This window comes from Meles meles, chromosome 13 (assembly GCF_922984935.1).
Source record: "Meles meles chromosome 13, mMelMel3.1 paternal haplotype, whole genome shotgun sequence".
Classification (NCBI taxonomy): Eukaryota; Metazoa; Chordata; class Mammalia; order Carnivora; family Mustelidae; genus Meles; species Meles meles.
The window spans coordinates 35626990-35649914 of NC_060078.1; the positions used below are offsets into that span (position 1 = coordinate 35626990).

At 46.9% G+C, this 22925-nt stretch overlaps 1 protein-coding gene across 2 annotated transcripts in view; it reads left to right on the forward strand.

Annotated features, from left to right (window-relative positions):
* Positions 1-1614: 1614 nt before the first annotated feature.
* Positions 1615-22925, forward strand: part of LRMDA (leucine rich melanocyte differentiation associated) — a 1053965-nt gene continuing 1032654 nt past the window's right edge. Inside the window, exons 1-2 of one of the 2 annotated variants that reach the window (XM_046026161.1) lie at positions 1615-1777; positions 8088-8188. In XM_046026161.1, coding sequence (XP_045882117.1) covers positions 1748-1777; positions 8088-8188 — 131 coding nt within the window. In that variant the 5' untranslated portion in view covers positions 1615-1747. Of the gene's footprint in view, positions 1778-8087; positions 8189-22925 lie in introns of those variants that run through there. The other variant, XM_046026162.1, reaches the window with a different exon arrangement.

Genomic DNA, 22925 nt, shown 5'->3' on the forward strand with positions numbered 1-22925 from the left:
GACAAAAGTGGACAATGACCAGGGAGACTGCATCCAACAGAGAAGGAGAGAGGAGCATGAGGATCTGTGGGGGCAGTAGGCCTGGAAGTTTCCCTTTGATCCCCCTTATCTCTGGAGGGCAAGCCTTCTTTTTTGGCCTGTAGGAAGTTTTGTTGCAGCATTTCCTGACTCCCCCCAACCCCAGAGTAAACACAGCCAAGTCTCTGCTCTTACAGCTCCACTCTGCTATGTCCGCTCCTCCCAGCAGAGAGAGGGGCAGGCGGGTCAGCCCTCAGAGGTCAACGCCACTCATCAGAACGCTGACAAGGAGGGCCCGTATTACAATGTGTTGGCACCAGGCCTGAGAGACGATGATGATAGCCACAATATGCTTAACCACGATCGTAATTATCATCAGTTGCACAAACAGGGGTTTCTAAGGGCTGTTTGGACACACAGAACAATGAAAACAAAAGCCCTGGGAACACCCCCTCAAAAGAGGTGAGAGCTCCCATTATCAGTAGTTCTACGGAGTTGAAGCAGTTGCAGTGCCATGGCTAGGACCTGAAGTCTGGCACTCAGGATCCCTTCTCTGTTTGAATGGTAGCTTTACTCACTGGTACGGAGGGAGCAGGGGAGAGAGGCCAGTTAAGGCCAGGCTGGCCCTGAGTTTCTAGAGAAGATTGGTGATAATGTGACAATGAAGTGGTATGTGGTAATAACTTCCTACATCCTGGGGATGGAGGCATGAAGGCGAAACTTCACAGGGGGAAAATTTGGTTCCTTTCAATTGAGGACAGGCATGAGCTGCCCTCCCAGCCTGATGGAAGAGGCCTGATGGAGGAGGCAGTAAAGGTCGCCTTCCACTTCCACCGGAGGGGAAGGGGTGTGGTGGTGGGGGGCGCGCGGAATGGGGAAGGAATTTAACCGCATGGATGGACTTTGCCTTCACAAATAAGATGGGAAAGAATAAGAGAAACCTGAAATTTGGGGACATCATTGATTCTTCTTCTCTAGGGTTTATTACTGTAAGCTGGAATGCTTTTAGCTGAGCCAGCATTTTGTTGTAAAGAAATTCAATTTCCTCTTCCTCCCACTACAAATGGAAACTCCGCCCCACCCGGTATCTTTCCAACCTCTCCATTTTCCCCCTTCCCCTCTATCCCCCTTTCCAAAGTTGGGGAGGGGAGTCAGGCCAACACCTCTCCTCCCAGCAGTTGAGGACAGTTATGTAATCCGGATTGTGAAATATAGGAAATGCCCGCTCTCCATGTCCCCGGCTAACTAACGACTCAGATGGGCCCCCCCGCCCCTCATGCGAAGCCCTCCTTCCCTAGCCCACCCCCGATTAGACTAAAGGAGTAGAGTTCTGGGCTTGGAGTTTTGGGGGGATGCTATTCTTGGTCCCCTGGGCCCCCAGGGGGGCAATGAGTTCCTGGGGTGCCCCGGGGGCTATGGGAGAAGTCAAGGGGTCAGGCCATTCCGTAGGAGCGCGGGGCGCTGGGGGCCACCTCCGGCGGCGCGTGGCGGGGGGCGTGCCTATGTTCACCGGCTCAAGGGCCTGCCGAGGGCAAGAGGCCGGGAGCGCAGCAGAGCCCAAGTTCCAGCACCCGGCCCGCGCCTCGGGCTTCCGCCGGGTCAGCTGACTATTTAAGTGCGGAACTGTGCGCTGGGCCGTACTGCCCGCCGCCGCGCTGCGCTCGGTGCTCGGCTCTCGCGGCTCCGCGCCTGCACTCCGTGCTCCGCGCCGCGCGTCCGCCCAGTCGTCATGGCTGGGCTCGTGGTCAGTGGAACTCAAGTAAGTCCGCCAGGACGAACCCCGCCCTCGCGTGGGGCAGTCGCTGTGGGGAGGGAGTGCTGGGGCAAGGGGCCACCCCGAGGTTGGAAAGGGCCCCTTGCCCCACCGCAGGCGGGCCGCGTCTCCAGCTGACGACTCTTTCAGGAGCCCAGGCCCGCCCTAGTTTGGTGAGGGCACCATCCCCTCCCCTGGCTGTGGGAGAAGAGGGCAAGACCCCCTAGGTCGACAAGGTCCCCTCCACATTCTCTGTCCCTAATACTCACTGCTAAGGCCGGCAGCGCTGATTTCTCCATCAGGCAGAGGACCGTGCCCACAGCTGATGGTACTTTTGGGGGCTCTTAAAACGTGTAATTTAATAATCAGAAGAAAATAACTTTGGTCAAAGAGACCATTTTAATATATGCGTCCTTGTACTAATGAAGTTGTAAAATATAAACATTAGGGGTGTGTGTGTGTGTGTGTGTGTGTGGTTTCTTTATTTTTTAAGGTGCCCGTGATGGCAAAAGTGCCTAGTTCCCGCTAAAGACCATGAAAATCATAGTGCATTCCGACAGGCTCTCTAGGTTTGGGGTCCTCACTGCAGATTGCCTCTGGATCCCAAAACTAGGCCCCTTATTCAAGGCAGATAGAAGGCTAAAGTCCCCCAGTTTTATTTTGGCATGTGATTTCTCTTCTTAGTTTATTATAGGGTTGACATACCATGTTATGTTAGTTTCAGGTGTGCAACATAGTAATTTGACAATTCAGTGCATTACACTTGGCTCACCACAAGGGTAGTTAGCCTCTGTCACCGTGCAACGTTATTACAATGTTACTGACTATATTCCTAATGCTGTACTTCTCATCCCCGGGACTTATTTCATAACAGTTTGTGCCTCTTAATCCCTTTCACTATTTGCCTATCCTCCCACCCTCCCCCTCCTCTGGCGACCACCAATTTGTTCTCTTGTATTTGAGTCTGTTTTTGTGTGTTGTTCATTTTTTAGATTCCACGTGTAAGTGAACTCCTGTGGTATTTGTCTTTCTCTAACTTGTTTCACGAAGCCCAATAACCCCCAGTTCCCTCCATATTGTCACAAATGGCAAGCGCTCATTCCACACCTGACTTCTGGAACTGGTGTCTGAGGAATGACAACATTCCAGTTTCAACTCGGGGTGACAGACGCCTAGCCTCGCTTGCTTTCAGCCCTGTAGTGGAGCCTCAGGTGTTCTCAGTCATTGCTGGAGGGATGCTGGGCCCAGGGGCCTTTTACCTTCTGGAAAAGTCAGGTCTCTCTTTTTAACCTCTGATTAAGCCAGCCTTCCTCCCGCCTTTCCTTGCATGCCCTAGAGAAATAGTTCTGAGGTTTTGAAGCTCACCTCTTGGATTGCCTAAGGCAGATAGTGTCAGGCACAGTTAGGTTTTTGAGATGACTTTGGGCAAATGTTTCCACATTCTCAGAGTTTGGAAGTGAGAAGGCCAGGGAGGTACCAGCCTGTGGGAAAGGTTAAAAATGATGGGTCTTACTTAGATGGCAGGGAAAAAGGCTTTTGGGAGTTAACATGTCCGCCTAGGAGGAGTTGGAGGAGAGGGCCTCTGCCCAAGAATGTCCCCTTCCCCGCAGACCCTAGGTCTCTGCATTTTAGACCCAGCATTCTTTGGGTGAAGCTTCTAATAACTTGGAGCACTTGACGGGAGGGGTAAGAACTTGCCTGTGCCTCCTTTCTCTCTGCCCCTGTTTCCCTAACTTGATTATTTTCCGGCACCCCCTGCTTTTAGCTTACTCCAAAGGGCTCAAAGGCAATGATTAACCTGTTGGTGAGGCATTTTGAGCGTTAGGGGACTGTTCTAAGCAGATGGAGCTGCTGGGGAGGAGCTGAGAAGACAGGCTGAGCAAATGCTGCTGGGGTGTTAAGTCTCCCAGGTCTGGACCCTCCTAGGCCAGTGGGTCTGAGCGGCAGCCGGGGGTTTAGGTGTGGGCTTTTTTGCTTTGTTTTTAGCGTTCTCCCCTTTTAGTTTCTAGGGACAGCCATAACAAGAAGTAGTTCCTGGAATGTGTGTCACATGGTACTTCTTAAATTTTGGTAGAGACTTCTTAAAAAGAAAAAAAAAAAGCCTTCCCATGAGCCCATAGTATTGATACTGTTCTTATTGCAATGTTGCCTAAATATACAAACATACAACCAGACAGAACTTTTTCTAAGTTCATAGAGACCTATCCCCCAAATAAAGAGATGGTTTGAGGGCATAGAAAACAAAAACAAAACCAAAACAAAAAACCAAACATACCACCACTGAAACAATTGAATGAGATGGATGATGTTTTGTTGAAATTAGGTCATTGCTTTCAAGATTTTATTTTATTTATTTGACAGATAGAGATCACAATTAGGGAGAGAGGCAGGCAGAGAGAGAGAGAGGAGGAAGCAGGCTCCCTGCCAAGCAGAGAGCCCGATGCGGGGCTCGATCCCAGGACCCTGGGATCATGACCTGAGCGAAAGGCAGAGGCTTTAACCCACTGAGCCACCCAGGCGCCCCCTGGTCATTGCTTTCAACACCACTGTGGGCTGACTGCTGTTGCCCCGGGTTTTAGGAGTTCCACGGGCTTCTATCAGCCCTCCCTTCACTCTTCTCTGTAAAATCCTTTTATTCAACATGAATCTGACTTCATTGGGCCTTCTCTTGGCTTGAACGCAACATTTATATCAGCATAAAGTCTTTAATCTTCTTTTTCAGTGTATGACCACGTAGTGGCATTGATACAATTGTAGATCTAAATGCAAACTTGGAATTCGGACCCTGAAATCTTGTTCCCAAGACAGGAGAATAACAAATCCTTTCTTAAAGGTGTTGGTCTGATTCACCTATTTACTGAGTGACCACTAGGTGCTGAGGACAGGGCTATGAACACTTGTCATTGCTCTAAGTGAGTTGAGGATCTATGACTCACTGGGCTATTTCATGAGGATTGACTAGCTAACAGCCAGGTGATAGGCATTTAATAAATGCTAGTTCCCTTATTCGTCACACCTTTGGGATGCGGTTAGTGTTAGACTAGTTTACAGAAGATTAGACCAGCTCTGTGAGATTGTGACCCATCCGGGATAACACAGCTAGGAGGTAGCAGTCCAGGGACAGTTTCTGTTCTGACAGAGCTTTCACTACCGCACATCTAAAATCCAGGATCTTCTACTCCTGGGCTGATTATTATCAGAAAATAATCGTCTTCATACACAGTCGACTAACACTTCTACCATGCTTAGAGATGTCCAGAGGCCCAGACTGTCTTCAACTGCAAACAGAAATCTGTAGCCCGCTGCAGTTGGGTAATTCCCTGTGGCTTCTGCTCAGGGGTGCTGGGTATGTGTATGGGTGGGGATTTCGCACAGACCTTCTTATTTTCTCTCTGGTATCCCTCTATGGCTGGGTGGAGGCAGGGCAGGGGAATCTTCATTAGTTTTCATTTCCCCAGTAATGGTGTCCCTTTCTGGTACCATTCCACACAAGGTAGAAGTCTTGCGATACCAGAGACCTAAGATAGGCAAATGAAAAGTACAAAACTTGGTTCTTCAGTCTAAAAGTAACTCACTAAAGGCAATGGCTCTTGTTCTGGATGTGCTCTTGCTTCTGTGGCATTTAGGGTCTCTTAATCTCGATTTCCCTTATTTGCTCAAGTAGCAAACTCTTTCTGGTCTGGCTCTTTCGGCCTTGTTACAGTAGGTGGGCCTCTGCTCCAAGAAGCTTCCTGATACCCTGAGAAGTAACGTCTTCCACTCAGGAGCACTTGCTAAATAGGACCTTCTTCTCATTGTGAGTTGTTGGTTGCAGTGCCTGGCAGTGGCTGCTAGCTCCTTTGAAGCCTTGTCCCACTGATTTGCACCCTTAAATGTGGCCAGCCCAACTCACTTCTCTAAATGCCCCACTTTAGCCTCAGGTTGGTGGGGGTGGGGTGTCCAAGCGTGTAGATGGCTTATCAGGTTGGCTTTCATCCCAAATGTTAGAGACTTGGTCTCCACTGTGGAAAAGAGTTGTGCTTGAGTTTTCCTGGGATGTTCTGTTAAGCTGTTGTAATAAAGCAAGCTGATAAGTCCCATTGGGCATGTGAATGATCTGCAGGCTTCATGGTGGTAAGGTTAGGGTTAGTGCTCCTTTTGCCTCTGAAAGGGAATGAATGCTACAGAAGAAAAGGGGGAGCAAATCTCCCTCTCTACCTGGGTTCTAACGCTCCTCTGGGGCTCTCAACATCCTGTATCATGAGGTAGTTTATAATCTTTTAGCCAGGAAGATGCATTTTTGAAGCCAAAACATGATGATAGATGGACCACTGGTGTTTATTGATCAAGAAAATCCACATCCATGTATGGATTCGTAAGAACTCCATGGTGCCCAAGTTGGAAGTTCCTAGTCCTGGTGCAGGACTTTATCATTATGAAGCTGTATTACAGTGGGTATGCTGCCGCCGAAGTCTTAGTTTCTTTGTAAAAACATGAGGGGTTTCAAGAAACGGAGTCCCTACGAGATGGAGTCCTTGGTGAGTCTATAAGGACAGAGCTCAGTTTCTACATCTAAACCTCGGCCTCTATGCTGTATATACCACGGAGATCTTGAATAACGATACCTATGAGATGGGGTGCATGATGTGGTGAAAGGGATGGGTTTTCTGGTGATTTCCATGGGCCCGCAGGGTCCCTGTGATATTCTACTACAGAAATGGCTGCTGATCGAGTGGGCCTCCTCAGGGGAATTGAAGTCCCTAGATTGATTGGGGCCTTACATCCCCAGTCTCTTCTCGCTGTATGATTTCCATCTGTGTTTGGAAGCAGAAGTTTGTTACCCAAGGAGTTCTGAGGAAGGACGGGTCCCATGTAGCAAATGGAGGTGGCTAGATTGAACTTAGAGACCTTTATTTTTTAGTCTGTGTCTTCCGGAGTCCAACTTGTTTTATTGGAATCTGCTATTTTTCTGTCCTTTCTCCCAAACTTTCTCTCCTCAAGAAATGAAGTTACTGAGGGCATGAGTACAGGATACTGTACTGTGCCCATTGGATAGGACAGGGCTGGGAGCAGACTTGAAATTGAGTGTAGGAAGGTACAGTGTGATTTTTTTTTTTTTAAATAAGGCTGAGTCCTATGAAAGTGCTATTTCTGTAGTTTTAGGATTGAATATTAGTAATCATAATTTCAACCTAATATATCTTGAGTTCCATATGGCCACCATATTCTTGTTCCCCACTGGGAAGCATAACCCCTGGGGGAATCTTTTACTTATTCCAAGACATTCTTAGCTGTATGTGTAGGAGGAGATGCATTTGGGGGGCAGGGGAGGAAGGATCAAGACTGTAGTCGTGTAATAGGCCCAAATTTCTACCTGGCGGCTGGGGTAGGGAGTCCTTTAGGGAAGTATCCTATATTTTGATCCACTGGCCAACTGTCACCCATGGGTTTGTTTTATGGATTTTGGAATTAGTGCCCTGTGGTTGAATTGGCAACTCTGTGTAAAAAATGTTTTTCAAAGATTGAGTGGTTGGAGATGTGAGAAAGCCCTCTGACCTTCCTACAGTCAAATTCTGGCATCAAATTTCAATTCAGCTTCTTAATATTTGGACATACACTAGGTTAATAATGATGATAAAATAAGTAAAGAAAGGCCTAAGGGAACAGCTCTGCAACCCGAGTGGGGTTGGTTGCAAAAGGCTCCCTGGAGACTCTTCTTGGAAGCTGTGGCCACCCTTCGTTTCCCTGCCGCCTTCAAATCAGCTTTGTACAGAGTGCGGGGGATGTTTTATATGGAGTAGTAATAGGATGGGATTGGCGGTCTGGGGAGGTTTTCTTGTCCAACCCTATTTGTTCCAGCACCCTGCAGGTTGAATGCTGGTAAGTGCATCTGCTGTGTCTTTTATGAGGTAATGTGCATAACAGGGTATTTGGGGGGTGGGGAGGGGGACAGAGGAGGAGAGGGAGGAGGAAAGCCAGAGGGGCAGCTGTTGGAAAGGCCCTTGAGCGAGAGGCTGATTGCTGTGTTTATATCAGCATGCTCTGATGTGGGGCCTTTTCTGGACACCTGAATCTGGCCAATTTTAGTCCAATTTCCATTGTGCTGGGATTAGTCTCCATCATGCTAAGGGTACCAGGAAAGGGGAACTCTTGGCAGAGTCCCTGAAGCCCCCAAAGCTGATTTGATCAGGAAAACAGTCACAAATGGGGCTTTTTTGTGTGTGTGAGGAGCGCGTTGGTTCAAAGTTGCGGAAGCAATCTTCGGATCAATGACTCAGGGTTGGGAGCAGCTGGGCCATTTCCGATTGCCACGTTGTTTGTTACATTTAATTTCCAGGTGTCCTACATAGGCCAGGACTGCAGAGAAATTCCAGAGCACCTTGGAAGGGACTGTGGACATTTCGCAAAGAGGCTCGATCTGAGCTTTAACCTTCTGAGGTATGTACCCTTCACAAGATGCAGACCAGGCCAGGGAGGCCCAGTCCTCTGGTCATGGCCCATGGGTGAAAATCACCATCCAGTTCCGCGTAGGGTGTGGGGGCTCTGAGACATGTGAAATCACACCCCAAAAGTGGGCCTTTATTTCAGATGAATCTTTGGCTAGCCTCTTTGTGCCGCTGAAAAAGCTGTGAGCATGGACATCCTCCGTCTCCTCCAAGGTCCTACAAGGGGGACCATTGTAATGTTACTTTGTTCTTTACCTTTGTCACGGATGACCATGCAGACAAGTTAGAACGCTCTTGGGGAAGGAATGAGATGGAACCAACAGGGGCATTTGGGGGCATTTAGGAATGCTTTTCAGGATAACCCCATCTCCCAGAGATTTGCTGAATAACAGGTAAGGTGCATATATGTGTGTGTTTTCTTCTTTTGATTTTTTTTTTTTAATGAATTGGAACCTTAAATATTTTGTGATGATTTCTCTCAGATGGTATTTTGAAGCCATTCAGACACTGTTGGCATGGGGCAGGAGGGAGGCGAACTCTAACAACTGTTCCAATCTTGGCAGAAGTTAAGTGTGATCTTATTCCACTGGAAAATAGACAGTGATTGTGTTTCTTCATAGAAGTTACTCATTGCGACTGGTTTGAGGGCTTGGAAGAGGGAAGTAGGAGGTACTTGGAAAGCAGATAACAGTGGGATACATAAGCAGGGGTCAGGGTGGTGGTTTTCCTAATAAGCTGGTTCCATGTAGGGCTTTTCTTCTAAGTGCTCCCTTGAGAACTGTGCTGTCCTCCAAAAGGAACAAATTGTCTTGGGGTAGAAGGAGAGACGAGATGGAATCCCATTCCAGGGCTCAGGCATTTTTGTGTTTCCATGACTTGGTCTTTTCTTTCCCAGCCTCTGAGTCAGGACACTTGGGAAATAACAGTTTGAGAGAAAATGGACAAAACGCAGGGCGTGAAGTCACCAGCAGGTAGAGGGGACTTTAAGCTGACAGAGCTTTTTGGGCTGGCCCTTACGGAGATGCATGGTCTTTAGGGAAGGGATGTCCTGAGGGTTATGTAGAAAGAGAGTGGTCACTGAGTATGTGGGAACAGAGGTTGGTATCCTTCTGGGGAGATAGGGAAACTGAAAAGTCAAACTGATGTGTAGTGTTGAGAGGATGCCAAACAAAGAAATGCTGACTCTAAAGAAGTTAAGGAGGGCCATTGGTCTGAGGATAGGACAAAAGGATAGGATAGGACAAAAGTACACAGCCTAGACTGGATAGTGCCTGGGACATGTGTGTCCCTTAAGAAGTTCCCCAGTGCAGACTCATGGAAAGGGTTTCTTTGCCTGGTCATGGGAAGGAACTCTTTCTGTGTGACTGGCTTCCAGAAGCTTGGGGCATTGAGGCTCAGGCTGTGGCTGCCTTGCTGGTGGGAGCCCGGATGTGGGTTGGAGGAGGCTGGGCCCCATGAGGGAGTGTGTCAGCGGGGACAGGTCATGGGACTGAGTTGTCAGGTCTGAAGAAACAGAGCTGTCTTTGTCAAACTCAGAGGCCCTGCTTCCCTTTAACAGAGAAGGGGCTGGACCCTGGGAGGGGTGAGTGTGTGTGTGTGTGTGTGTGTGAGAGAGAGAGAGAAGAAGAAGAAGAAAGAGAGGGAGGGAGAGAAATGAGCAGAGTCAGTGGTGAGAAGGGGCTCGATATATAAGGATTTATCATGAGAAAGGACAGGTTCTAGAAGCAGGGCAATTGAGTGAAAGGAAGGTTAGGAAAACAGATTTTGAGTGAGGGGAGTTGTGAATTTAATTCTCCTTTGTTGAGAGGAGAACATTTCTGTAGTGTTGAGTTTGAGGTGCTGTCCTATCTGGTCAGGGGCCTGTTCCTTTCAGTGTGTGATCTCCACCCTGGGTTATAGCTGGATGGGGGCAGGGATGAGCAAGGGAGGGGTGTGCACATGGCGTAGACTTTAGGGGGAACAAACATGCAAAGAGGAGGAAAACCTTCTTTACATGTAGATTATTTTTAGCCTCCCAGTTCTCCTCTGCCCTGCTGTTACTCAACATTGGGTAGTTCCAGAGTTATTTTGTGCATATACTACAATATGAATGTCTTAAGTGACCATATTGTATTCCTTCTTGCCAATGTAGTAGTTAAAAGGGAGGCACCAGTCGTCAGTTAACCACTCAGATTAGGAACATCCTTCTCTGTTGTCTTACCATAAATTCATAACCATACACCATCAACATTGTTAATCTCACTGATAAAAGTAATGGTTCTGCTGACTCTTCCTATGGCCACTGTTCATGCTGGAGGGAAGGATGTTTAGGGATTTATAAGCCCTAAACTTTGGTTTTAAGTCCCTGTACATAGAAAATTTTATGCTGTTACATGTCTGCCTTCTCTCCTGCGTTAATTCTTGTGAATCTTCTGCTGCTTTTGGATCTGTCGATAGTAAACTGATGACCTGTCTCTGCAGAAGGTGGTGGAAATTCGAGCTGTACCGTTTCTGGGACTCTGTCCTGGGGAAATGAAAGTCTCTGGAGCTGGTGTGTGCCCTGTCAGGTTGCAAGTTGAAAATCGAAGCAGGAAAACAGGTCCGAATGAAACTTCTGGCTGCCTTAAAAGACACACATTCTCTCCTCTGCCCTTTCAGTGTACAGCTCCTTCCTGGACATGATTCCCAGGGACAGGTGATTGCCATCCACACTGGAATGGGGGATAGAGGCTTTAGGGAGCTCATCAGGTTATGCCTAGGAGGAGGAATGTTGCTCCTTGAATTTTAATGCATTAATGATCACGAGTCCGGTGTCTGCATCTGCATGAAATTGTACTGAGATCTTATTTTTTGAAGATTTTTTAAAAAATAGAAACATGATCAACATAGAAATGTTAAACTCAAAGTATAAGGAAACGTTCTTTCTTCGAGTCACTGATAATCTTACCACTAGAAATCACCACTGCTGACACTTTATTGTCTTCCAGTCTCTTATAATGCCAAATATTTAAAAATGTGCTGTTGCTCACATTGTGTTGGAAGCATTTTCCTATCAGTAAATACTACATTACAGTTTTTAATGGTTTCTTATTTCTTAGTGTTGGACGTTTAGATTGTTTCCAGATTTTTACTGTTAAAAATACGTTATAAATATTCTTGTAATACTCATGAATAGGACTCTGATTAGTTTCTTGGGACAAATTCCTAGAGACAGAATTGTCAGAGGGGTCTGATAAAGATGCCAGATTGCCCTCGAGAGGTTCTACCTACCGATTTCTGCTGCTGAGACTATTTGAGAACCTGTTGTCCCAAACTCTTCCTTGAACTTGTTTTTGAGGTTTTTGTTTTTTATTTCCACTGTGATCAACAAAGTTCCTATGCTTTGGCCAGTGCTGGTTGCTTGATCTGCTCAAGGCAAAGAGCTTGTTAATGAGCTACTCCAGCTTCAATTTTCCTTTTTCCCTGGATTGGGAAGGTGTGGGTGTGCCCATCCCACCCCCCCAAGGGCCCTGAGTCCCTAGTGATTGGAGTGGGTTGCTTGCTGAGCCGCTTGAACATGGCAAACAGTGATAAATACATGTGTGTCAATTCGGCAATAAAATGGAGAGGGTTTAATTGATCTATGGCACCAGGAATCTTATGTTTTAAAAATCAGATTATTTGCACTTGCATCTTATTGAGCATCACTCTGATAAATGTACTCGATGGGGGGATTGTTGAGAAAAAGGAGCTTGCTTGTTGCTTCCCTGGCTTTGGCCAGGATGATGAAAGTGAAAGGCAGGAGAGCTCTAAAGAAATGGTGGCTCTGTGACCCTCACCCCCACAAAAGCAGTGAGGTGGACAGTGGAGGTGCACAGTAAGGGCTCCAGGGATGGGCACACCACCAGCTGTGTCTGATAGGAAGTGCCAGATGAAACTGCGCCTGGTAACTTGCTGCGAAATTGGGAAAATGGGCAGGGAATTAAAAGGAACCAAGGCTTTGTGGTTAAACCCCCTGGCTTGCAATCCTGTCACTCACCAGTTGTTTAACTGGCCTTAGGCTGATTGTAGAAATGGAGTGTGTGACTGTGGAAAGTGCCTAAAAAATTACGTGGCACATAGTAGGTCTTCAAGAGCATAGCTATAGTTGGAGCTAAAACATGTTGTTAGGGAGGCTGAAAGCCTAGGCTGAATCCTCCACAGGGGCCAGTTCAATCCGTGGTAGTCATTGGGGTTCCTGATGGACATTCGGGATTTTCTCTCCTTCTGCACATGGAATGTTGGCACATCGTTGCATCCTTTGGTGTGACCAACTGGCAGAAACTTGAAAAGCCAGTGCACAGTTTGCCAATTACCCTTCTACCTGCTGTAATCACTGCGTTCTGACGGTAAATGGGCAATACCCTTGGCTTATCCATGTTGGACGTCAGTTTTAAATAAGAACAATATAAGAGTTTAATGTGTTTGTTAACGCAGCATAACCTAGCCAATGCTAACCAATTACTTCAGTTCTCCAACTGTCTTTGACATTCCATAGGCTCAACCCAGTTCTCTTCTATGTATTTTCATTTTTGTCTGTTAGGAGCATACCTTTGTTGGTAGTGCAGTGGGAATGGGTCAGAGAAAATTCCCCACCCAGACTTGCAGGAGAACAGTTCAAAGGGCATGTTCTGTTGACATAGGTCTTCATCAAATCATTTCTTTGCAGCTGGGAACCTTGTCCATACTTGTTTTTAAAATGCAAATGCAGTGGTCTTACTTGGAGAGCATGTTGATCGGGGGGTGGAGATGACCACAGAGCTCATGTCCCTAAACCTTGAGGGGTAGAGATGGCGGTAGAAAAGATAGACTTTAGAAAGGTAAACTGTTAGTGAATTTTCAAAATAGTTCTAGGGCATTGATGAATTCCAAGGAGGCAAGGGTCTTTGTATGTCAGAATGAGTATTCTCAGTTGGGCAACATTACAAAAAGCATCTTTTTCGTTCCAAGAATATCACTGGCCTTCCCTTGCATGGGAGCGAGGGAGGGAAGATCATTAAGGGAGCAGGTATCAGGGATTAAACAGTACCACCCTCTTCCTCATCCAAGAGTGTCCTGCTTTCCTGGATTTATATCCCTCTGGTCAGGAAAATGGGTTTTGAGCCGCTGTGGGTAAGCCTCGGCTGGGGAAGTGGTGGAAGATTGGAGAGAGTTGTCCACGGGGCTGTCATGGTGTTCAGCTTTCTCATAGATGATGATGATCCCTGTAACTTCAGTGTGATTTAGAAAGTACTTTCATAAACAGTGTCTCCAGACTGCCTACTGTGTTTGTCTCTAGGATAAGAAATTCCTACACTTTGTTTGCCTTTTATTTCCCTTCTCAACCGTTTTACTGCTCAGGACCTTGGGTTTAACTTCCCTTTCTTTGTAAAGTTTGTCTCCCTGAGCTGTTTGAACTTGGGCCTCACCGCTCTCCCTTCTCCATCTGCCCTGCCGTCTATCCTGTGGACAAAGCTGCCTGCCATGTTGTCAGGGTAGCAGTTGGAAGGAATGGTGTTTTGGGGGAAGGGGTAGAGATTGGGCAAGCTTCACCCTTTCAGACTTTGTCCTCATTGGCCCTTCAAGTTCTCAACCACAAAGTTCTGTCACAATGATGGAGGTAGGGGTTCTACTAGCATTTAGTGGCTGAGGCCAGAGACGCTTTGCAGGGCATGGGACAGCCTCGGGCAAAAATAACCCTTCCCCATGCTAACAGCGTTTGGTTTTTGAGGAAGACCTCTGAATCTTGTCCCAGATAGGTTGTAGAGTGACTCTCTTGAGTTCCACAATAAAACGACTTTGCAAATAAGCATTAAGGGGGGGACTGGCTTCACTCTCCAAAGGAGTCCAGAGACAAGGTATCAGAGGACTGGCACTAGTCACGTTTATTGTCTTAATAACCAATATTACGGAGCTCTTACTATCTGTCAGAGCTGAGCAGAACACGTCAAGTGGTATTCAGTCTTCCTAACAGCATTTTAAAATGTGACTGTTACTACCCACAGTTTACAGATGAAGCAACAGAGACCTAGACGGAGGAAGGAGTTGGCCCCAGACTACTCTGATAGTTGAATGGGAGAGGGGGGATTAAATGGCCCTGGGGGTTCGACTTCATCTCTACAGCTACTCCAAACTGCTTCTTAAAATATAAGTTGTTGCTTTTTTGTGTGCGAGAAGATGGGCAGCCTTTTCCAAGCCTGTATTTCCTTGTGCAGGGAAAAGATTTCCTTTTTTCCTTAAAGTTCCTGAGCAGCCTGTGGAAGCCACCATTGTGGGGTCACAGTGGATTCTGCAGTTCCAAACTGGGGACCCTGTTGGCTTCTGTGTCCAATCTGTTGGTTTTCTCTTCTGTTTCTCCAAAAACCTGGTTCGGAGACATTGGGTTTACAGGACCTGATGGTAAGACCTGGTCTGGCTTGGAGGTGGGACGTTCCCAGGAAACTCAGTCCCTCCTCTTCTTGCCCACCCCTCCACCCTGGGCCATGAGGTGCAGCTCAGATGAAGGCCACTTTCATGGGAAGTGGCTTGGCAGTTGCTGTGGTTCTCCGTCCCAACTTTGGGATGGGGACTCTGAGACCCACTGCTGCATGCATGAGGTTTGAGTCTGGAGAGAAAAGAAGGGTGTGTGTTTGTGTGTGTCCCGGTCCGTACTTGCACATGTATTCACTTGCATCCACACACCCACCATCTGAAAACCCTCTTCCCTCTGGTCTCCTCGGGGACTGCAGTGTTGGTCATTTCAGCTGTTCTCTGCTTCTTTATGATGAAAGGGGAACGATTATGCTTTTTGCTGGGTGTCTGTGTTTAATTGTAGGGATATAATAACTACAAATTCTCCCTGGCCAAGACTTTTCTAATAAAAGGTCTGGGCTCTCCCAGCTGCTTTCTCTTCCTCTTCACACCCCCACCCCCATCACTGCCCCAGCACAAGGTCACTTAAGGTTTTAAATGAAGGAGAGAGACATATGTTCAGGTTTTTAGGGTCTCTCTCTCTAAAGACCCCTCCTCCTCCAGGCCTATCATTACAGAGATCAGCTCTGTGCCCCCCACCTTTGCATCACCTCCCCAAAGCTCCTCTCTGAGTTTATACAGAACCCGATTTTCAGTCTCCTGAGTGTCTGCTTTTTCTCTGGTTCTGAAAAAATAGGAGATGGGTAGAGCAGGGAAGACCAATAAAAGAGGTTAAAAAAAACACACACACACACACACACACACAAAAAACCCAAACCATTCTTGAGATAAAGCAAGACTTATTAAAAACAATTGGAGGGGAGACCCGGAGAGGGGGTGTTAACCCCCACATGCCCCGTTTTCTGCAGCTGGAGAAGTGTTTTAAGAAAATGCACCATTGTTAAAACTTTTTTTTTCTTTTTTCTTTTTTTGCTTGATGGATTTATTTATAAGGTAGAGAAATATTTTCCCCATAATTGGGTAACTCTTAATAGTAGCAATTGCATATTTATCAGTGTGAGGGGCTGTTATTAATGTAACTGTCAGGCCCAAACACATTTCTGCATTAAATCCATTTAGTATGTGCATTATTCGGGCTCGAATGTCACCGGGACATCAAAGCCCCGTAGGCATGGAGAGCTCAGTGCCCTGCTGTGGCTGCCGAACAGGCCCTTGATCAATAAATGTAACATGTTAATGCAGAGCAAATAGAATAAAAGATTTCTTTGACAAGACATGAAAAATCACCTTGTGGCAGCTGGCATGTGATGCCGTTTCTGGGGAGACACTAGCAAAGTTGATCTGACAAGTAAAGAGGAGAGATGATGGTTGTAAGGTGCTTTTGTTTCAAACTTCTTTCTTGACCTGTCAGGTTTTGAAGGCGCCTCAATGGCTCTTTTTTGTCATGTGAAAATTGTAGTCTTAGGTAGTTATGAAGCAGTTATCTCTTCTCAAATTGTGAATGCTGCTGTTTAATTGATTCACTTAGCATTTGAAACTGTCACGCATTAATAATTGCGAAATCCTGTAGATCCTGCTCTAGTGTGTCATGCTTAAATGTGTAGTTATCAGAAAATTAATATCCTTAATGAACCGGTGCTTTCAAACTAACATTGCATGAAATCTCTTTTGCCCTTTGATTTGCTGAAGCCACATCCGCCAGTTTGCAGAGAGAATCACCTCTCGACAGTTTGCTTTCTTGATGCCCGACAAATGCCAGCTTTGCTGTGGGTACATCGCATGCTCAATGACAATAAATATAGTAATTATACTGGAGTTAGTAATTAACATAATTGTAGTCAATTACGACAAATACAGTGCAGAGCTAAATAAATGAGAGGGGAGAAATTAGCAAGCTAATTGATTTATCTGTACTTGGCTTTCTATTACAACTGGCAGGGCTGTTTTTCTTGGGGGGGGGGGGAGGAGAGCAGGAGAAAAAGTCCCCACAAGGATTGTTTACAAGTAACTGATTTTGTTTTGAAGTTGCTTTGTCTTTTGAATTATTATGCGTCACCCCCCACTCTGCTTACAAGGAGGAAAAGGGAAAGAAAAAGATAATTTAAATGCCAAGGGAATATTTTTGTTAATTTAGCTACATCAAACTGAATGCACCAGCTAAAGCGAGACAGGATTTGGCTTTCAGTAAGGCTTGAGGAGTTAGTATTTTTTACCCCCAGCTATTTATTGCTCTGGTAAAAAAGTTTCAGGGTGTGTGTGTGTGTGTGTGTGTACACAGGTGTGTTCTAAGTCTCCATCAGTGAGGTGGTTCTTTGCCGAATAGTACATAGGGCGGTTATATATGCATGCTGATTTGCTCAATGTTGTGCTGCTGGCTTGGCACAAGAATTGGGCATATTTTACATGGTTCAGCCCCTACTTGGTCTTGTTACATCTCCCCCTCTTGGTACCCAAGGAAGAAAAGGTGGAAAGCAGTGGCCAGTGTTGAAGAGGTTAAGGTGGGGGGCTTCAGTGAGGCCCCACTGCTCACCTTTCCTTCTTTGCCACACCACAGCGTTCCCTAGGGTCCTGGGCTGTTGCACTCCTGAGGCTGCCTGGAAAGTTTTTGTTGGGGCCTCAGTGCCTATTGGTTTGAATCTGTGCTGCCTGGAGCCCTGGTTAATGGTGTTCACGGTGCGTCCCTGTTCTTTGTTCACCCCTTCCAATGTGACCGCTGTTCATGCCACTCGGGGAGCACACGTGCGTGTCTGGCGACCTGGGGTTGCATCATCACGGCCTGTGTTTTCTCACAACTTGGAGAGACAGGAGTTTTTTTCTTTGCCTCATGACACGGGAGGGGCCAGGTGACCAGAGAGCTCTTTGAGGGTGGGAATGCTTAAAATCTTAGTCCTGTGTTACCCAGGGCTAAAATTCAGTGCTTTCCAGACGGGACCATTAAGGATCCGGCATCCTTTCTCAAACTTCTCAATCCTCCCCGGTTATTAGCAAACAAAGTCTTGTTTCAAAGACTTTGATTTCGCCCTTCATCCTGAAGACTCCATTGGCTCTGTTTCTGCTGTGACGCGAAAGGAGACTTAGAGGCAGGCGTTTTACTTGTACCTAGGCATTGCATAGACAGAATCCTGCAGGACCTCGTGTGGAACTGAGTTTTTCAGAGGCACCAAGACGCCGCCCGTATCTGGGAACAACAGGCGGTAGTTGGACACCACTCCGTGTGGCCATTCTTCATGTGTACTTCATTTGGAAATCGATTTCTGATATGAAATATTTATATACAAGGAATCACTTAAATTATTGAAAGTTTGCCGGCCTATTGGCCTTTCTGATGAAGTCTCAAATTATTGTAGTAACAAATGTATGGATCCGAGGGGGAAAGACTTGGATCGTGGGCGGAGGAAGATGGTCTCTGGAACTCTGGCCTGAGTTGGATATGGGTCCGTGAGACACTGGATGATTCCTAGGTACAGCTTTGTTTACCGAAGAAAAGGTGCATTCTCTATTTGGCGTACCTCCGGTGAGGGCACCTTCCGGGGAGCTCCAGGCAGAGGCAGTGAGGAAAGGGGAGAGATAGTGGCCGTGCGGAGAAAGTGCCGCTGACTGCTGTCCGAATGCGACATCTGTAGAAGTTTCGTCCCTGTGGACTCCACGCCCCTGCTGGGTTTTGTGCTGTTGACTCTCCTGAATGGTGCTCAGATGTGCGGCAGATGTGAGTGGGAAGAGCCTCGGATGATGGCAAAGGAAGCCTCTTTTCATTTTGAATACTGCAAAATTAACGTTGCCTCCAGCAGAGCTGGCTTCATTTTCTTTCCATACTGCTAAGGGAGTAACAGGACGGGGGGATCATTTAGATGTATTCTTTTCAAATAAACTGCCATTTGCAGAGACACTGTTTCCCCCAGACTCTTTGCTGTTTCACAGAGATCTACACCCGTGGAGAGATTTAAACATGTGCATTTCGAGGTGCTTTATTTCTTGACGCTCCAGTGACTTCTTTTTCTTAAGTCGGTTTGGCAGCAGCTCTGTTGAGGGAACTGAGGAAAAGTTACTGTGGGCTGGAAGAACCAGAGAGGCGGACAGAGTTAGTGGAGAACTTCGGCTGGGAAAAGGCTTTCCACTTTCTGAGAAGTTGGATGAGCGGGCGTTTGCTTGTTGGCACATCCGTTTGTGAGGGACTACCTTGGCCTGGCCTGGTGGGGGGTTTGTTTCTGGGCCTTATTTTTCAGAATGGATTCCCTGTCCCCTCAGAGTGCATGCGTGTGGTAGCCCGGTCTTCCGGGTTTATACCACCCAAGAACAGGGGGTGATGACGACCCTGAGCATGAACTTAGGAGGGTGGGATGTCTTCTCCTGTGGGGACAGTTGAACTGTGGGTTTGTCTTGGTTGGCTCTTGTGAATTCTTCCCAGACACCTGAGCCAGACCAACCTCATGGAAAGCCAGTCATCCTTCCAGTTGTAATTAGATAGAACGAACTAGTATCTTGAATTCTGTTCTTGGAGGCGGGGCTCTGGTAAGAAGACTCCGCCTGACCTGTGGTATAGAAAAATGGAGCTTGGTGATGACTCCCAAAGGTTCTTTGGTCAAGTGTCCTGCCTCCATAGAGTACTGCATTGTTCCAGACCGTGACACAGAGCCCCAGAAGGATGACTGCAGGGAATTCTCTTCTTCCTTCTTAGCTGGTGAGTGGAAGGCAGGACTGGAGTGACTTAAGTCTTGGAGGATGCCAGGAGGCTCACAGTGGTATTTCTCTTTCTTGCTGCCATGTAGCACTGCGTCCCTCCAGGGATGCACCTCTCTGTCAAGTAGTCTTCATGGTCTTTCTTTCTTTCTTTTTTTTTTTTTTAGAGATTTTATTTATTTATTTGACAGACAAAGATCACAAGTAGGCAGAGAGGCAGGAAGAGAGAGAGGAAGAAGCAGGCTCCCCGCTGAGCAGAAAGCCGATGCAGGGCTCGATCCCGGGACCCCGAGATCATGACCTGAGCCGAAGGTAGAGGCTTTAACCCACTGAGCCACCCAGGTGCCTCCTTTATGGTCTTTCGATGGCTCACACAGTCATGACCATAGATGACCATTCAGCTAAGTGGAGGTGGAGAGGGCTCAGAATGGTAGGGTTCCCCCCAGGCTGTCTGGACCTTGGATCATTGTTCTTTGGCAGTCCCTTCTGCTTGTTGTAGATACGTGAATATTCTGTGCAGGCTGAGTTATCCCAGCACCTGGAACTTAGAGATGTGTCCCCTTAAAAGCTCACATGCTCAGTGTGAACATAAAGTGAATCTGGGTTAAATTACTAGAACTCCACAGGGCCACTGTCAAATCTAACCAGAGGACCTTGAGAACTTACTAGTTCTCTCTTACTGGGGAGGACAGTTACTGTTTGCTGTCTGGGAAGCTTGTTCTCTCTGAGTTAGTGAGCAGCTATGGGAAGCCACATAGAAGGCTGAAACAGGGACTTGACCCAGGTCAAGTTAAGTGATAGCCCGTTAGCCACAGGACAACACACTTGAATTTAATGCCACAGGTATACTATTGATCTTTATGCTCAAGAAGGCTTCAGGAGGGAGGACTTGGTCAAAGGAAATTTGAGGAAAAGCTTGGGACTTGAGCCACAGCTTGAAGAGAGAGCAGAGATCTTTCTGGGCAGGGCAAATAGCTTGCACGATGCCGGCGCTTTGGAACCAGGCTTGTCCAGAGTGGAGACGATGAGATCCTGGTCTCTGTGCCCTGAGGAGTTTTGTGGGAGTCCAAGAGGAGAGAAATTGGAGAGGATGGCAAGCTCCTGGCCATCCATGCAGACACGTATCTCCTGTGCTGTGCAGAATGGGAGCGGTTCTGGGACGTAGCAGCCCAATGGGGAGGAAAATGAGCCAGGCCAGAGTCCATGGTGGAGGCCAATCAAGGATGGACTTGGGTGGGGGGAGGTATGTGTTCTCCCCCTCAAACCCTCACCCCTGGAGTGACAGGCATGTGGCGAAGACAAGCCAGCTCCAGCTGGTGGAGGGCAGCCCGTTCCCAGGCTCTGTAGGCCTGAGTGTTGGCCCTGACACACAGACGTGGCAATTATGCTGTTTGAAGGGTCACAGTTAATGCAGTTCTTCCATGACTCCTGCTATAAGCATGCTGGGCCACTTAGCACCCAGCAAGGCCCTGCAGGCCGGCCCCGGGCTTACTCAGAAGGGGAGGAACCAGAACTTGAAATCTCATCTTTGAGGAATTGCACTTGACACTGTTGTCCCGTGCCACGCAGTTTACTGCCGCTTGGGGTGCCTCCCCTCCCCGACTTGCACATGACTGGTTTTGGGACTGCCTCAGGGCCTTTGCAGTAGCTCAGCCTCCCATTGGAATGTGAGCTTTTCCAGGATGGGAAGACCGCTGCTTTCAGGAGAGCCCAGGGAGGACTTACACATGTCATAGGTGCCCCCCTGTCGGAAAATGCTGTCTTAATTTGGGAATTTCTCACTGGCTAAAATGGATGCTTAAAAACACGATATTACTTTAAAAGAAAGAGGAGTAATGGTAACGACAGTTCATCTGTCCGCTTAAGTCCTTACGGCAAGGTAGGCATTCACGGTTTGAAGACCGGAATGGAAGTATATGGAGGGGCAGGGACTTTGCCAACGGCTCGCAGCTAGCCGGTCAGTGAGGAGCCCAGACCCCAACCTCAAAACCTACATGCTTAGCTCCTACACCTTATTGAATTCCATCGTGTTTCCCCTAATCCTAATTCGCTGTTGTCCTCTTTATCTGGTAAACTAGTGTAGGTTGGTAACTAAATGGTAGAGAAGAGGAAATTGTCTTTCAGGCCCATGGAAAGGGAATAAGCACCACCTCTTACCCCACGAGTCTGGTGCTGTTCGGCTTTTTTCCCCCAAACTTAAATTTGCCCTCCTCATTTTTCAGGGGAGATAAACACCTGCAGCCTTTGGAGTCAAATATTAGTGTTCTGAAAGTCTGTAGGAAATTCGGCCGCATTAACTTTTATTTTCCTGTTCCTTTAGGAGGATGAGCAACAAAACACAAGAAACTCCCTTGTGCCCAAATAAGAGGGTTCTTGTGTGGGGCGGGGCCCCTGCTACGGTTCTTGGATCCCCTTCAGGTGTGTGCAAGTCCCATTGCTGCTGTTGTCTCTAGACAGCCCTATAGGGGGCACGAGGCTTTTCTCCCTGTTGGTTACAGGCAGAGAATATTGTCCACTTTGGAGAAGGTCTCTGGGTCACACAGGAGATAGGTTATTTGAGTGCATATACTTTGTCAATTGCTAGGTACCACGTAACTAGTGTTGTTTTTTGCAGTTCTGAGATGTGATTGACAGAACACTAGTCCAAGGTGAACAGCCTAACTTGATGTACATGTAGATTGCAAAATGAGTATCCCAACAGGTTTAGTTAGCATCCTATAGTGGGTTATTATCATATATTCATATATATATATATATATAATTTTAAAAATTTTTATTACTTTTTTTTAATCTTGTAAATGAGCAACCGAACTTGTGTTAATTTGAAGCTCAGTCATTGTTGGAGACCAAAAAGCCAGAGGAGTTCAGGCAGATGTCTGATCTAGAAAAGCAATGAGCTCATGAGACAGGATGCCTGACGGTTAGTCTTCAGTCCGTCACAAATTACTCTGAGATACTGAGCAAGTCATTTAATCTGTGTTAGTTTGCAAATGGAGGTAGCGGACTCCTCTATTAAGGTTATACAGATCAAATGAAATACTAAATGTAAAAGTGTTTTGTTCCTGTAGGTGATGTACCAAAAGAGCCGGCTATTCCAGAAACAGTTGACTTCGTTTTTGATCCTTTAGTTTTTGAGCAGAATTAGCTTTAGGATTATTGAGCTTGGGGTCCTGTGGCATTCGTTGTTTGTGACTTGTGTCCAAATCTAAAAGGAGATCCTAGTCCTACAGTGTGCTTCCTTGCGAGGAACGTGACTGTATTCTAAAACTAAGTTGCTCCCCTCTCATTTTCTTGGCTTTACCACAAGTTGTATGTAATTTCTGATCTACATTGAATTGAATGGTTCTGTTGTAACTAACAGGGTCTGTTAGCTTTTTTTTTTTTTTTCAAGGGGCTTGTTGGAGCCTCTTCGCAGAGGATAACTAAAAAAAAAAAATCACATTTAAGCAGTGTGCAGGGCAGTAGAATGTGGAGATTTCCTACTAAAGGAAAAATGTACTTGTGGGGTATAAAGTGAGATGGTAGAGAAGGTAAGGAGAGAAGCATGGGATGGGTCATCTAGAGCGAGACGGCTCTGGATTTTATTAGTGAAGACATTTCTATTAGGAACTGTCTGAAAGCACTTCCGTCTGTTGCCCCTGTGAACTGTTGGTGCCACGCTGAGT